Source organism: Nannizzia gypsea, genomic scaffold (assembly GCF_000150975.2).
Source record: "Nannizzia gypsea CBS 118893 supercont1.5 genomic scaffold, whole genome shotgun sequence".
Taxonomy (NCBI): domain Eukaryota; kingdom Fungi; phylum Ascomycota; class Eurotiomycetes; order Onygenales; family Arthrodermataceae; genus Nannizzia; species Nannizzia gypsea.
The window spans coordinates 1,038,542-1,054,427 of NW_003345197.1; the positions used below are offsets into that span (position 1 = coordinate 1,038,542).

Below are 15,886 nucleotides of genomic sequence, written 5' to 3' on the forward strand. Positions count from 1 at the left end.
AGGTCCATTGTTGGGGATTGAGAGTGCATCCAAGGAGATATCTATGAGCGGAATAGCAAACTTTAATTTTAATATTCAAGCTTCAGCTTTTTAGTTTCTGGTTCCTGGTTCCTGGTTTCTAACTAACAAGGGGGTGCCAAGGAGGGCGAGGTAGTTCCAAGGGGTCAAGGAGAATGCATCCATGTTGAATGATATGCGGCCTGACCATTAAGCCGAACACCATTCACTCTCCTGCTGGATCTGGCTCTTCTTGGTACTCCTCCTGTCTCTCGCGGCAGTCGCACTTGTACTTTGCTCGGAAGTCCGCCGCGCTCATCTCCTCCAGGATTTGAAGGGCATTCTGGCTCGCCTTCAACTTGGCATGGCGAGGAGATATGGCGACCCCTTCGGCCACGATGTCGTCGTGGACGCAAACCGCCGCGAGAGCACGCACCGTGGTGCCGTCTACGCATGGTATTTCATCTGCTTTCAAGGCGTAGAACGTGCAACCGAAATCCACGGCGAGTCGGGTGTGAAGGAAGGTGATCGGATGCTTGTTTGCGAACGTATCGTACACGCTCATGTCTTCAAAGTAGTGCTGGATGAATTTTCGGAAGAAGTCATCCACGACGTCAAAGTTGAAGTTTGAATCCACAAACATCGCCCCGAGGTACGCTTCAACAATGTCCGGTAGACACTAAACGGACACATAAGAATATATCCTATCATAGTTCATGTGCGAGCGGGTTACTCACCTTTGGTGGCTCGTTCGTGTACGTCCAAGCCTCAAGGTTTCCTTCCATTTTGATTTTCATAGCCTGCAGTTCTTCGGTGTAACTGGTGATTTGGCCTTGAAGTGTGTTGCTGATATGAATAAGATGAACGTGGAGATTAAGACTGACGGCAAGTGAGCCAAGGAACTTGTTGGATACCATTGCCATCTAATCATGTCAGAAATGTATAGCTCAGTTAGGGGACCAAAGTTGGCGCTTACCTTGTGCTCTGTGAGCCATTGGGGATCTTTGTCAGGGTACCTTTCAAAAAGGTGATTAACGCAGACCATATCGAGTAACGAATCACCGAGAAACTCCAGACGTTGGTAGCAAGGAACGTTTGCCCACTGAGATGGGTACGATGGGTGCATGAAAGCGGAACGAAGAAGCTTTGGATACCTAAAACAATATCCCAGCTTTGACTTGATCTGATTGGCAACGTCAATCTCAGATGCACTGGCTACCGCTGTTTGGTAACTCGGCAAAGAATACAGTTTTGAGTAATCTGCCCATCTTTCTACACGATGATCATCACTATTGACAAAGACTGTAACTGCTTTCGTGGCCATGTCAAATTTGTGATCAGGGCCTCCAGCTAGTAGAGATGCTCCAATTAGAGCCTCGCACACATCAGCAATAGTTTTATCGGCGAGTGCATGCTCAGGACCATTTGGACCCTCTTTCTTGTCTTTGCCTTTAAGCAGTGTTAAACCTTCTGGGTACCAGGCTCGTCTATATTACTAGTTAGCGGGTAGTCAGATTAAAAAGGGTACCAATCTACAGCGCACCTTGAAAATGACCTGCTGCGAATGAACTTGAAAATCTCCAGGATTATTGCATTGTTGAATAAATTCTGGTTGCAAATGAGCAGCATTCGTTTGACATGGTAGTCATATTCGTCATTGTCAGGATTCATGGCGAAGAGAGAAATAGACGTTGCCATCTTCAAAAAGCAGTCACCGAGGAACTCGAGTCGTTCATAATTTTTACCCATTCCGCTTTGGAATTTAATTTGTTCCATCCCGTAATCCTCCGTGTTCTCCGAGTCTTTAGTCAAGGCTTCAAGTGCAAGCTCAGGGGGAATCTTCAACTGAAGCTTTTCACAGGCTTCCAGGGCAATGAGATAAGATTCCATTCTCCAAATCATTGCTGGGAAAACGAATATTTGTGTGGCCAAGGGGACAGAGATCTGGAGATAGTCAGTACAATTCTCCAGTATAGGGACAAAATTCATACCGACGATATTTTCAATGCCTCCACGCAGACATAATAGTCCACAGTAGCACTCTTCTGGTTCTCATCTATGTCCAGGAAATTTCGACGAAGCTGAATGAGTTCTGAACGCAAAACTGGTTGGTCCCAGTTGCAACTGTTCATGAATCCAGCTCGCGAGTTTTTAAACAAGCTGAGACAGTAGCTCATGATGTTGTCCATGTAGCGGCGTCGAGCCACGTTCTCCGGGACTGGATCCTGGGGCCGCCGGGTTGGATCGACCTTGATTGAAAAGTAACGGTATCTTCCATCCCACTTGTCTACTAGAAATCGATTCTCAAGGAATTCATTAGGCATACCAGGCGACCAAAGAAGCTCCTGATTATGTTGGATATATTGCAACATCTGCCAATCAATCAACTCGACTGGGTTTGCCTTCATGATATCTGCAACGCCATCAAGTTTCGCAGGGGCAATCAAGTAAGATACTAGAGATGAGTTTTCTTCATAAATTTTGTGGAAGACATCCTCGAAGACCCTGAATGTGAACTTGGTCAACAGGTCCAGCTCAGGAGATAAGACTTTGAATCCTTGGTCGACTCTTATGCTGAAGCTACTGCATTTCTTGTTATGTTCCAGGTATAACGGGAAAGAAGGGAAATCCGGCATAGGAACTCTTGTCAATAATACGATTGGATGGTAAGTCTTTTGCAGGTTTTGACAATCGGAGAGCGAGAGTACAGTAGCGTATAGAAGAGTTGGAGACTCTCCGCGAGAGTGCTCCCATGCAGCCGGTTTGGATATCATGCTATATTTGTTGCTCTTCTTGGACGTGATAGCGAGTCTGGCATTTCTCATTACGGGAAGCCTTTTGTGGTAGGTCGAAATGAAGTATTCATCGAGTAACTTGTTCTTGCGAAGCAGCAGGCATGTCTCAAAAGCTGCGGACTGTTTTGCAAAGAGTTTGCGCGAGGCTGACTTTCCCATGCATCCCCGTATTGGTGATTTCTCAGGGAGTATTGTCTCGCAGATGAACGCACCATCTTTTGGATGGATAATGTAACTGACCTGAGTTGACAGCTCTTTTTCATATTGCTAGAAAACAGTTAGCTTCGTCGATTAAACCCAGGGATGCCATCATTACCAAAGTGCTTGCGTAGTGCGCAAGTACAGCGAGCGAAGAAGGGTAGGTCAGCTTTGCACCCGTGCTTTTGATAATGTAAGACTTTTGCTGCCTGTCCTTTTCCATTATCATATCGATGTCACCGCTCCCCTTTAACAACCTGTCTTCTGGAAGGGATTTACAGAACCGGGTGAGAACTTCCTGCAAAGCGTCCTCGAATTAGTTTCACGGTTTTGCAAGATATTTACTGAGAGCCATTTCTGCTACATACCTCTGAGCGGCGAACTTCCTCGACCGCAGTCTCGTGTATCAGGTTATTGCGTTCCACCATGTGGGCGAACTGAAGAAAGACATTAGCTTAGGCTAGGTAAACCCCCACGGGTGTTATACACACCGTAGACTCTGTATGTCTAGCTCTTCCTCTGCTCTGGATATACTGGATGAGTGTAGAGTAAAGATCGAATCTAAGGTTGAAGTCAGTTCCATGGCCAGTTTTTTATATTCATCAAGTTTATTCACTCTTACCTAACAATGAGATTACAATCTTGGATGTCTAACCCCTCCTCGGCCACAGACGTAGCAAACTAGCGAGGTTGGTTAGCCATTGATAAACGAAGGAATGAATGAAGATCATATACCAAGCAATTGATCTCTCCCTTCCTGAAAGCTATCACATTCAAAAACTGTTCTCTGAAGGAGATATCTAGTCCAATTTTATCGCCACCAGACCTAACACCAACTAATAGATTTGGTCGGATATATTGTGACCTGATTTTCTGGAACAAATCCCTAAGAATTCGTGCTGTATGACGTTGTGCAGTAAAGACAATGCATCTGGTATCTGGATTTTCTTTGAACCGTCGTAGCAGCTCATCTCTCAGCAACAGTACTTTAGGACTGAGAAGCTTGGGGTTAGCAATGGGGTCACCGAACTCATGGTCTTTGATGATAGCTCCCGCATCCCTGATCCTTTCGGCTTCTGTATCACCGGAGGAGTGATTGGCTAAATTTTTCATCAAGGGCCGGTTTGATCGAGCTTCGAGCTTAGGGAGGGTTTCTTCACTTAAGCAGTAGCTCCATATCCAGTCAGAGCACCAGCTTCCTAGATTGGAGGATGTCTCACGTGAGAATTTGAATATCTTTTCCAGGACTTTGATATCGCCAAACTTCTCTCGGAGCTGGGTATAGAGTGGAGTTTCGAAGGGCGCCTCAAGCCTATCATACTCCCAGACTTCTTCTATCGGTCGGGCTACACTCTGCCGCAAAAGAGAAGGATTTGATGCTGTGGCTATCTGGCTGTCAAGCATGTTTTCAAGAGTTCTATTTCAGGTTGGTTAGCATAAGTTTACTTTTATAGCAACATCAAATATATATACTTTGCAGCGCTCACAACTTCGACCTTGGCATCCACCGGGGACGCGGTCATGCCAAATATCCTTGGCTTCCTCTCTAGTTCCTTTAAGTAAAAGTCCTTGATAATTCTATATGAAAATCTTTAGTTCGATATGCTCATTTAGGAAGTATTGAAGCAACTTACCTAGCATACGGGTGTTCCTTTTTAGCGTGGTGAGCTTCATCAAAGATCAGCAGATTTATTTGGCCAATCTGAATAAAGGAATGAAGCAGGCATTGATGAAGCACCTCTGCAGTACAAACAATAACCATGTTTCTTTTGAAATGGCCTTCCCAGGTCTCCTTATTCCAGAGATCTGTCTGCATTGCACCACAAAACTTATCTATCTTCTGGGGTATATTATTTTGCAGTACAGCTGCTTGTTGATAAACAAGTGTAACGCTATCAACCTACTCTTCAATCAGTATATTTACACCCAAATATATAAGGTGAAGTAACTGACCAGGAAAAATGAGATACGAGGTGGCAGCCCAACACCACGGTCTGTCAATTCCTGTTCAATGACATGCTTGAGAAGAAGTACTGCAATAAGCGTTTTTCCAGAGCCTATAATTCAGTGAGCTTCAAGTTGATACACATTGAGCTTGGATGGCCATACCAGTCTCGAGTACGGCAATAATGTTCTTCTCCTTTGCTTTCTCAAAGAGCTCAAGCTGATATTCACGAGGATCATGGATAATAGAGGCATAATCCTGTTTTGCAATTATATTCGTCATTGATAATTGAGTATCATCAGTTGCCTTGATAACAGCCTTGACATCGTCCGCTGTGATGGCTTCGGCGCGTCGTGATAGCCTAATGTATGGAAAGGGTTAGAAAAAAAATAAAACTATATACTCTATGAAATAACATCACACACAAATCCTTGAATTTACAGCTGAGTGCCCGTCGCTTCTCGCTTGGGTTGGCATGGTATGGCTTCTCATCTTCAGTCTCAGACTCAGTGGGACTCCCTGATTGGGCCTCAGGGATTAAATCAGCAGCTGGAATATCAGTGTGTTCCTCTTTCAATGTCTGGAGCACACTTGTAGTGGCCTTTTCAATATCAGAGGAGTCCCCCATAACGTCAGTGGTTCTTGGCTTAAGAAAACTAGAGTTGTTAGTTGTTATAGCGCAGTAAGGAGAAAATGGAGGGTATAAATAGTGTACCAGAAGACAGGAGATTAGTGAAGAAGCCAGTTCACTTATACACTAGAGGCTGTAAGAAGTGAAGGAAGGTATCGCAATACAAGACCAATCTCTGCGTTTGTTATCACCTCATATTATTAGCTGGTGGAGGGCTAGCCAAGTTGCTAAGTGACGTTTGCTTTTGTTGAAACAATATTCATCTATAGCCTGATAACTAACTGTCGGTCAGTTAAATAAATGTACTCTGTACACACAAAGAATTTAGATGCTTTAATTCATTCATTGTTCTATCAACCCCTTGATACAATTTGTTTTGTATTAGCTATCAAGGAGTTTGGACCAAGCTGCATATGCAACATGGCTGTTGTTTGGAGGGGAAATTGACAGGGAAAAAAGGAGGGGCGCTGTTGTTGTTTGGTTCCGGCTGCATATGTCTCCAAAGTAGTAGTTGCTCATCAGCTAACTGCTTGAGACTCGGTCGCCAAACCTGAGCCACGGATAGAAACCATTGGAGCGGTATCCAGGGAGTAAATAAATTCAACTTAGAAGAATCATGTCAACATTTGATGTTTGATGTTGAGAAACTTCGTACAGCGTTCAAGTTAGAGTTTGGCCAGTCTTGTCACGTGGAATAGTTAGTTATGCTGTGCCTAGCTAACTTTAGGTAACTTCCTATGGCCCTCTCTCCCTCTATACAACTAAACCGCGAAGTGATTCGGAACGAAAGGGCTATTAAGACGCGATTATCTGTAAATTTATATCAAGAGGCGCTTGAGCTACTAAGGACTTACAATGAGTAGCTCTTCACCAAACCTGCAATCCTGCCTTGCGTCTGCAAAGGCACAAAAACAAGCTCTCGAGACCGCAGCAGATACAAACAGCCCCGCGTTCCGAGAAGACCTCAGCAAAGCTATATCTTCATTTGAGCAGTGCCAGAAGCTCATACAGCAGCTGTCATTATTCAGCCCCAATGAATCGGTAGAGGACATAACTACTGGAGATTTACAGTATGGAATACCACTCTATGACAATGATACCAGATATAGACTAACGCCAGCGGGCGTGTAACTTAGGTTTTTGACAGTCCCATACCTTCTCGCTGAATTACTCCAACGTTCTTACGGCGCAGATCGTCTTAAAACACTCCATCAGACGCGAGAAGAGTATGAAAAGTATCTCGAGGCACTAGACCAATATGAGCTTCTCTCGCCTTTAAATAAGAAGCTATACGAACAGTACCTTGAGCAGCCTGAGTCGTTTAGCCTGACACCTACCAATGACGTATCGGCGCGCAGGCAAGTGAAAATAACTAGATTCAAAGAAGAGAAGGAACTTAAGCAGAAATTAGAGGTGTGTTTTATTCTCATCTATCTAGGTATTATCCATAAAAACAGGACAGGCTGTTGGTTGCTAACGGGAGAAACTATAGTACCTTTCACAAAACAAGGATTCGAGCCACAACGACGAGGACATAGTACGACAGGTATATCTTGCGGAAATCAATTTCTACACGCATCAAACGTTCCAGTCCCTGGACATGCTGGCGCAAGAACTATCCATGCTTAAAGCGGCTCAATCGCTTCCCCCAGTCCACAGAACGGATGAGCGCAAGCCAGGGCTATCAGACGGGAAGGAGACTGGATACTCCGACCGTCTGGACATGGTTGGATCGCAGATGGGTCGTGGTCGGTATAGTGGGGTGCTGTTGAGCCCGGACGGTAAACCACTTCAGCCGTTTACCTTGACAAGCCGGAGAACCGATATTCAAAGGGGTGTATTCCGGCCGGGACACAATCTCCCTACGATGAGTATCGATGAGTACTTAGAAGAAGAGAGGAGACGGGGTGGTATCATTGAAGGCGGTGGTGAAAAGTCGGGTATTCCAAAGGAAATTGATGAAGATGATCATGAGAAAGCTGATGAGGAGACTCAGAAGGCGAGGGCCTGGGACGAGTTTACAGAAGCTAATCCCAGGGGTTCTGGAAATACTTTGAATCGGGGCTAGACCATGTCGCTTTCATGATCATCGCTGGGGGCGTGTACCTCAGTCCTGGGTGATGACATGTTAGTGTTACTTCCTACCCGCATCGAAAAATGGATAGAAACTTACCCGACGGGGAAAGTTTTCCCTTTTCAGCTCTGGCCACTTTGTCAGAACCACGTCGAGCAATTCACGTCCAAGAATATCATATGCCTGAATGCGGAATTAGTCTTGCTGGCCGGGAGGAAAGAGAGAGAAAAGGGAAAGGAAGAAAGAAAGAGATATACTAGCCTTTTCTCCAAAGTGGAGTCCATCTGTGAAGTATCCCTTGTCAAAGGGTTTTGCACCGGGCATGCCTGAACCCGGAAGCATCTCGTCGATGTCTAGATGGTAAAACGCATCATCCTGGGTTGTCCCTTCTATCCTACAGACAGACTTTGTGATAGAATACCAAAGATCTAAGACGGCCACCCTGCTTGTCTGGGTTTCATACTCCTTACCGATCTCGACTATTTTCTTTGCATACGCCCGTTTCGATTCCCATGTCCTGTGTCCGCGGCCCTGAGATGCCACGCTGCGCAGGATAATGGCAGCATCTGGGTTATCCAATAGAGGTTCCCCTATCGGAACTGGAACGTTGACTGGGGGTGGAGAAATGAGTATCACTTTAGTCTCCTGGGTGGAAGGGTCGTCTAGTATGGTATTCAGATAATGGCGGATATGCTCTTCATACTCTTGAAGGGGGACCATAGGCCCATTCATAGATAGACATGCATCGTTGGCTCCCAGGAATATAGTGATGAAGAGCGGCGCTGGCGGTCCTCTTGACTTGATAGCTCCCATTAGGTATTCATTGAACTGTCTCCGCAACGACCTTGACGTTTGCCTGTCCCAATGAGCTCACGTTCGTAAGGGCGTCATAGAACAGGAGAAAGATGCTTAACATACCCAGAGTAACCTATTCTTCACGTCAATCCGGCATTCTCCAGCATAGCCACTCCATAACAGGCATTTTTTAGAAGTATGTATAAGAAATGGGGGATGAAAAAAGCGAAAGACACATGGGGGTGGGCTGCCTACCTTCATTAACGACCTCTACCCTATCGGCATAGTACTTCTGTAGCTGCCAGCCAAACCCGACATCCTGCGGGAAGAACCCCCGTTCGGTCAGGGAGTCGCCAAAGAGATATATCCGCGGGTAGTCGTTCGGCGTGACCCTGTCCAGCCTGCTGTCCCGCCGGAAGTATCGATAGGACATGGCTAACTGGGTGGTCTGTGGGGATATATAGTTATGATTTAGGGTCAAGAGAGCAGCTAAGGTGACTGTCTGCCTGGAGAAAGAGAGACACAGGTATGACCATCGACGGCCTCGTCCCAGCTACCTAGCAGTTGTCTGACATGCGCGGGGCAAAGGAAAGCAGAAGAAGACGAGACATACGGGAAGATGGAAGACGGATGCGACGAGGCACGCATTTTGGGGTTGGGATGTCCTTGTTCTAGGCCAGGCTCTGCGGGTGCAGCGGCCTGCATGGCGCCGTCGAGTTTATAGACATACATAAACTAAACCCGCACACTCCGTATGGTTATACGCTGGAGTTGGTGGGCAGCCTTGGTTGGGCTGAACTAGTCACAGCCTCCAGGCCGCCGCCCAGTGGGACTCCCAGGGCGGGAGAGGTTTAAGATGGATAGACACCTGGGCTCTTTAGAGTAGCTATTTAAGAATAACAGACTGACTAGTTGATATCAGTGCAGTTCTATGAGGCTAACCATGTACCGCGTCGTGTCTAGATCCTGGAGCATGCAAAGACAGGCGTATTCCTACAGATGATTTAGTTATGCGGTACGACTCTCAGACTGAGCCAGCCCTTCCTTCCACCAGTCTGGCTCGCTATTGCGCGGGATGAAGAGCAGGAAAAAAAGGAAAGGGATGAAAACTCGGTGGTCGGTTGGGTTCACCATGCTTTCTTCTTCTGCTGGATGACCTCTAAGATCTTGCCTGCCCCTTGCTCGACCATCTCATCTGCAACGGCCTTGCCGAACGCCTCAGCTTGCTCTGGCGTCTGAACACCACAGTCCTTCTCGACTTCCACAGCCTCCCTGCCATCTACGCTGGTGACAATGCATCGAAGTCTCAGCAACTCGCCCTTCCCACTCGCGTCACTCGCGTCCGGAACCCATTCAGTTTCAACGCCAAGGGGAGCACTGCATCCGCCTTCAAGCGTCCGCAGCAGGTTCCTTTCAGCCAAACAAGCAAATGTCGTTTTCTGATCTCCAATCTCACGCAGCATCTCAACCATTTTCTCGTCGTCAGCCCGGATTTCAACCCCAAGCGCCCCCTGGCCCACAGCATGTAGCATCTTCCCATTTTTGGAGTCGAGATACTGCGAAATGCGATCTTCATAGCCTGTCCTCAGCAATCCCGCGGCTGCAAGTATGATACACGTAAACGGGCCGTCTTCCGCATCCAGCTTGGCCAAACGGGTATCGATGTTACCTCGTACATCAATGACCTTGAGATGTGGATAATGACGGCCGATCTGTGCTGTACGACGGACGGAGGACGTTCCAACCACCGAACCTGCCGGCAGCTCCGCAAGTGTTGTCTTTGGCTGGCCCTTTTTCACCACCAGAGCGTCTCTGGGATCTTCACGTTTCATGAAGGCACCCAGCTTGCAGGCTTCGGGAATCTGCGTGGGAACATCTGGTCTAGTAAGTAACTAATTTCCTATCCATACAGATTTGATAAAACTGTAAAACGACCATACTTCAGCATGCAAGAGGAGAGCATATCACACCTTTCAAAGAATGCACCACAAGGTCTAGCTCCTTCGCCAGCAGCATCTCCTCCAGCTCCTCTGTCCATAGATTCTTCGACGTGAGCTCTCGAAGCGGGGTAACCTTGTTCAGATCGCCGGCAGCATCGCGAGTGTGAACATTGAATTGGCAGTCTGGCCATCTCGCTATCAGAGCATTTCGTACGATCTCTGTCTGTAGAACAGCGAGGTTCGATTTGCGCGTTCCGATGGTGAACGTCTTGCGCGGGGCGGTGTTCATCTTATCTGATGTGGCCCGTGGGGCTATTAAGTTGTACAGCAAAAAAAAAAAAAGGGAGGGCGAGTTGAACGCGACGCCGAATAACCAAACAGTTAATTGTGGGATAGGCTTATGGCTATTCAATTATTTTGTTGTCTGAGGCGTGATATAGAGAATTGTAGTTGTAGATATGGGTCTTTGTCGTAGTTAGCTCTGGAGACACTGGACGAAGCATTAACTAGAAGTTTTTTGCTTGGTTCTCCCAAAGTTTTGGTTTCATGCAAGCCTCCCAGGCAGATATGTCCATAGTTTCTCAACCACCGCGCCATTGGCCATATCACTTTCATATTTAGGTAAAGAGGGAAGATGGCCCTAACTAGCTCCGTAAGAAGGCCACAACTACATAGCGGTATCTAAATATCGCCTGCAGCTTTCAAAACAACAAAAAAGAAACACGAAATTCGCCAACGCCTTTTGCTGCTGGCTGACATGTGACACCAAAACTGACTAAGCAAACGACATCACGTGAATATCGCCGAAAGGGGACGCCGGCTTGGCGGTAACCTCGGCATCTCGACGAAGCGCAAAGGACGAAGCAGACGAAGCAGACGAAGAAGACGGAAGAAGCCAGAAAGTCGAACGAGACACGAAGACACAAGCGTTAGAGACGGAGACGACGGAGCAGCCGAGGATCGGTTTAGACTCCCCGGGACATAAACTGCCTGTCCTGACCTTAGAGCGGCTGAATATCCTACCTCTCACCCCCGATATCTACGCCCCCCGAACTCATAATTGCTGGTGACGACAGAGCAACCCCCCAGGGCCGCTGTTTGACCTGACTTGCCGTTCTCATACGGAGTAACTCGCCTGGAGATCGAACATGGCCTCCAGCAGCGGTAAGAGGACCATGAAGGTCCCCCTGATACCTCTTGCAAGAGATCTGGTCCTCCTACCGAGCGTCAACCTGCGAATCCCGCTCGCAGATCGCCCCGATATCCCGACACTCCTTACTTCGCTGTTTAGCAAACATGCAAAGCAACGACAGAACAACACCCCGATCTTGGTTGGATGTATCCCGCTGAACTCACCCTTTTTGTCAAAGGATGGCCAGTTACTGCTCACTGACGGGGACAAGGCGAGGGCCCGGTCGATAGACGAAGAACCCACTAATCCTGCAACAGCTGGAGTTAATGATCTCTTTCAGTATGGAACCATTGCTAAGGTAGTTGGAGTCCAGGGAAAAGCAAATGCGGAGCCCTTCTTGCTTGTCGAGGGAGCAAAGCGGTTCTCAGTGCAGAAAATATTGAAGGAGAAGCCCTTCTTTGAAGCGGAGGTGTTAGTGTACGATGAGCCAGGTAGGGCAGTTTATATCCCAGTCGAGACGAGGTTCCCTGCTAACCAGTGCTTTTGTGCACTCCGTAGTTCCTCACGCCATCGACCCAGAAATACCTGAGTTATTCCAACAACTTAAACAGCTCTCTCGTGAACTCCTAACTGTCTTGCGGCTCGCCTCTGTTTTCTCAGCTTCCTCCAGCATTTCTCCTCTGATTGCCCGTCGGTTTGAGCTTTTCATTGCCAAACGGGACATATCTCAAGCCGGTACGTTGGCGGATGTCATTGCTGACCTGATTGACGCGGGCTTTGAGGAGAAGCTCCGGGTCCTGGCCTCCGTCGAGCTGAAGGACAGGCTGGAGCGTGTCATCGAAATGTTGACCAAGGAGGTCCAGGGTATGAGGAATAACATCAAGGTGACCACATTCACTACCACCATACCCTCAAATATGGGAGTTGATATCAAACAGCTCGACCCTCGACAGCGGGAACTCTATTTCAAACGGGGTATACAGATGAATATGCCGGGCATGCGAGGCAATGGAGGCGGCGACGATGGCGAGGACAAGGAGCCCAATGAGATAGACGAGCTTCAGCAAAAACTTCAGGAGGCCCAGCTGAGTCCTGAAGCCCAGAAGGTTGCCGACAGAGAGATTAAAAGACTTCGCAAGATGAACCCTGCAAACGCCGAGTACGGAGTTTGCCGCAACTACTTGGAAAACATTGCGGAAATTCCCTGGTCTAAGGCCACCGAAGACCAGTTGGGCCCAGAAACATTAACTCGGGCCAGACAACAGTTGGACAATGATCATTATGGACTTGAAAAGATAAAGAAGCGTCTTTTGGAATATCTTGCTGTTCTGAAGCTGAAGCAGTCCTTGAACAACGATGTCGAGTCGCAGATAACTGAGCTCTCCAACGATCTCACGGCAAAGGAGAATGCAACTGAAGACGATGATTCTTCCTCTATTGCTGAACGGGATGCCATTGAGACAAAGCTACAGCTACTCAAGTCAAAGCGTGTAGTTGACAAATCACCAATACTACTTCTGGTCGGCCCTCCAGGAACCGGCAAGACCAGTTTGGCTAAATCTATAGCTACGTCACTTGGCCGCAAATTCCATCGCATTTCTCTCGGTGGTGTCAGAGATGAAGCCGAAATCCGTGGTCACCGCAGAACATATGTCGCAGCCATGCCCGGACTCGTCGTCAATGGTCTTAAGAAGGTCGGAGTCTCAAATCCAGTTATGCTCCTTGATGAAATCGACAAAGTTGGTGGCGCGAACTTCCATGGCGATCCATCAGCTGCCATGCTTGAGGTCCTTGATCCTGAGCAGAACCATACATTCTCTGATCATTACATTAATATCCCCATCGATCTGAGTAAGGTGCTATTCATTGCTACTGCAAACTCTCTAGAGACTATTCCTCCACCGCTACTCGATCGTATGGAAACTATCTACTTGTCCGGATACACCACCGTCGAGAAGAGACATATCGCGAAGCAGCATCTCCTCCCAAAGCAGGTTCGATCAAATGGTCTATCCGATGGCCAAGTTAAAATTACGGATGAAGTTATGGACAAGATCATCACCTCTTATACTCGTGAGTCAGGCGTGCGGAACCTTGAACGTGAAATAGGCGCCGTATGCCGGTTTAAAGCAGTGCAGTATGCAGACGCCAAAGATTCTTCGCGGCTTGACCAATACAGCCCTAACGTATCCGTCGATGATCTCGATGAGATACTAGGCATTGAACGGTTTGACGAAGAAATTGCCGAGAAGTTGGCCAGACCAGGCATAGTCACAGGGCTTGTTGCATACTCCTCTGGAGGTCAGGGCAGCATTCTTTTTATCGAAGTGGCTGATATGCCTGGTAATGGAAGCGTTCAGCTCACTGGAACATTGGGTGATGTTCTCAAAGAGTCTGTCGAGGTGGCTCTTACCTGGGTCAAGGCTCACTCATACGAGCTCGGGCTAACCCAAGACCCCAACGAGGATATCATGAAACATCGCAGCTTGCATGTTCACTGTCCTTCTGGAGCCATTCCCAAAGACGGCCCATCCGCCGGTCTTGCCCATACCATTGCCTTGATTTCCCTTTTTGCTGGCAAGGCTGTCCCTCCTGAGATTGCCATGACTGGCGAAGTATCTCTGCGTGGGCGCGTAATGCCTGTCGGAGGAATCAAGGAGAAAATGATCGGTGCACATAGAGCAGGTGTCAAGACCGTACTGTTACCCCAGCAGAACTTCAAGGATGTGCGAGATGTTCCGAAGGAGGTCCAGGAAGGTCTCAATATTGTTTACGTTACGTATGTGTCAACCTACTTTACTGCATTCAAAAACTAGCTGCTAATATATGCCCAATCTATAGGCACATCTGGGATGCTATCAAGCAGATCTGGCCCAATAGCCATTGGCCCGGCGAGCAACGCCACGCAGTCTTCGAGAGTCGATTGTAAAGTTATGCTCTCACCTCGGTGATACGAGCATAATGGAACTGGAAACGGTTGTTTAAGGACGGAGTTGGCACATACGTCAAGGAGTTCATCATATTCAGAAATGAATATTGCATATTTCGGTTGTCTTTTGTTTTCTCCCTCGTTTCAGCGTTTTGATAATTCTATTCTTCACCCAGTTGTATATTTAGCAATGCATTTTGGAAACTAGTTGCATGACGTATCAATGCTATATTTTCTATCCAAGCTACCATCAGAGACCTAGAGAACGTGAGGGCTTCGAATCAAATGAGTTAGAGACCGAGGTAGGAAATATAACCATATAACCTGATAATACATAGCAGTAGAAAAGAGTCTAAATATACATGATGTTAAGCCTCCAGCTTATCCACGTTATAGCTGGTAGAAATAGTGAAACATAACCCTTCAATATATCCGAAGGATTAACTCAGACACCCTCAGAACAAACTACCCACGGTAGAGTTCTTCCATTCCCGTCTTTAGATGAAAATTTTTATATCCAACAACTGCACATGTCTTGCCGACGCCCATTTCCACAGCTTTAGTTTCACGATGTCCGAGCGGGTTCCTGTGCCTTTGGCGCTTCCTTTGGCTGAAGGGCCTCGCTTTTGAATACCGGCCTCTGGGAGTTCAGGCCAAGCGCTTGCCAAGTTGGTTGCCACTGCTCTTCGCCCTTCAGGACTTGCTTTGCTTGTTTGGCCAGCAATTCTCGCTTCCGTGTAGGAGCCTTCATTGGCGCATCATGAGCATATGAGGCCTGGAAGTCTTCCTGCATCTTCTTGGCTTCGAAGAAGGTCTTTTGTTCCCATCTAAATATCCTGTTAGAAATGTCGCCCAAACGGCCCCTTTTGCTCGTTGCGTTGTCAACTTACTGTTCAAAGTCCCGTGGTTCTTCGGGCCACACGAAGGGTTCGGTCATCTCAATCGTCATCTTCTTCTTGGCCTCCGGTCGTCGCATTGGCCCGGCACCTTGTCTTCCTCGGGGAAGCTCACGCGTAACCTTCTGCTGTTCGACATAACTTCGTACTTTGATAACATCGACATTGTAAACTCTCTTCATATAATCTTTCATATCAAGCTTGTTAAACGTAAGAGGAACCCAAAAGGAGGCATATCGAGGCGGTAGGAAGGGTGTTCGTATGAGTGTGAGCACGAAATCTGGTCTGAATTAGTAATTGAGACGACGTTAGCAAACTGGCATCATTTACGCTAAATTGAGACGCGCAAAATGTTGAAAACATTTAAAAGCAACCGGCGGATTGTGGTTCATGGACTAACAGATATATCTGCTTCCGCTGGTCAAGTGGAAGTGGTTTGGGCAGACTTTTAGGTATAGCCTTGGCTATTTGGGATGCCATTTTGAAGCTCGCTCTCTCAATGGAGATTAGGGTTATGTAAAAGAGCTCCCGGAAAGGCGAAATGCAGTGGGATG

At 47.3% G+C, this 15,886-nt stretch overlaps 6 protein-coding genes across 6 annotated transcripts; 2 read left to right on the forward strand and 4 right to left on the reverse strand.

The window, feature by feature from the left end:
• Positions 1-223: 223 nt before the first annotated feature.
• On the reverse strand, positions 224-5,563 carry MGYG_06219 (hypothetical protein; the record flags this gene model as incomplete). The annotated part of the gene is made up of 15 exons (XM_003171625.1): positions 224-676; positions 735-920; positions 974-1,484; positions 1,541-1,941; positions 1,989-3,059; positions 3,109-3,288; positions 3,359-3,427; positions 3,482-3,551; positions 3,613-3,671; positions 3,726-4,407; positions 4,464-4,568; positions 4,625-4,890; positions 4,944-5,047; positions 5,100-5,296; positions 5,361-5,563. 15 exons carry the CDS (start codon positions 5,561-5,563, stop codon positions 224-226), a joined length of 4,557 nt encoding a protein of 1,518 aa, XP_003171673.1.
• Positions 5,564-6,421: 858 nt separating this feature from the next.
• On the forward strand, positions 6,422-7,634 carry MGYG_06220 (type 2A phosphatase-associated protein 42; the record flags this gene model as incomplete). The annotated part of the gene is made up of 3 exons (XM_003171626.1): positions 6,422-6,636; positions 6,703-6,979; positions 7,059-7,634. 3 exons carry the CDS (start codon positions 6,422-6,424, stop codon positions 7,632-7,634), a joined length of 1,068 nt encoding a protein of 355 aa, XP_003171674.1.
• A 201-nt stretch (positions 7,635-7,835) lies between these two features.
• MGYG_06221 (hypothetical protein) lies at positions 7,836-8,868 on the reverse strand (the record flags this gene model as incomplete). The annotated part of the gene is made up of 3 exons (XM_003171627.1): positions 7,836-8,496; positions 8,559-8,568; positions 8,691-8,868. 3 exons carry the CDS (start codon positions 8,866-8,868, stop codon positions 7,836-7,838), a joined length of 849 nt encoding a protein of 282 aa, XP_003171675.1.
• A 694-nt stretch (positions 8,869-9,562) lies between these two features.
• Positions 9,563-10,664, reverse strand: MGYG_06222 (porphobilinogen deaminase; the record flags this gene model as incomplete). The annotated part of the gene is made up of 2 exons (XM_003171628.1): positions 9,563-10,311; positions 10,406-10,664. 2 exons carry the CDS (start codon positions 10,662-10,664, stop codon positions 9,563-9,565), a joined length of 1,008 nt encoding a protein of 335 aa, XP_003171676.1.
• Positions 10,665-11,523: 859 nt separating this feature from the next.
• Positions 11,524-14,436, forward strand: MGYG_06223 (ATP-dependent protease La 2; the record flags this gene model as incomplete). Its single annotated transcript, XM_003171629.1, has 3 exons — positions 11,524-11,998; positions 12,066-14,286; positions 14,349-14,436. 3 exons carry the CDS (start codon positions 11,524-11,526, stop codon positions 14,434-14,436), a joined length of 2,784 nt encoding a protein of 927 aa, XP_003171677.1.
• Positions 14,437-15,001: 565 nt separating this feature from the next.
• On the reverse strand, positions 15,002-15,812 carry MGYG_06224 (mitochondrial 54S ribosomal protein YmL41; the record flags this gene model as incomplete). Its single annotated transcript, XM_003171630.1, has 3 exons — positions 15,002-15,263; positions 15,327-15,617; positions 15,733-15,812. The coding sequence occupies 3 exons, from the start codon at positions 15,810-15,812 to the stop codon at positions 15,002-15,004; spliced, it is 633 nt and encodes a 210-aa protein (XP_003171678.1).
• Positions 15,813-15,886: the final 74 nt, after the last annotated feature.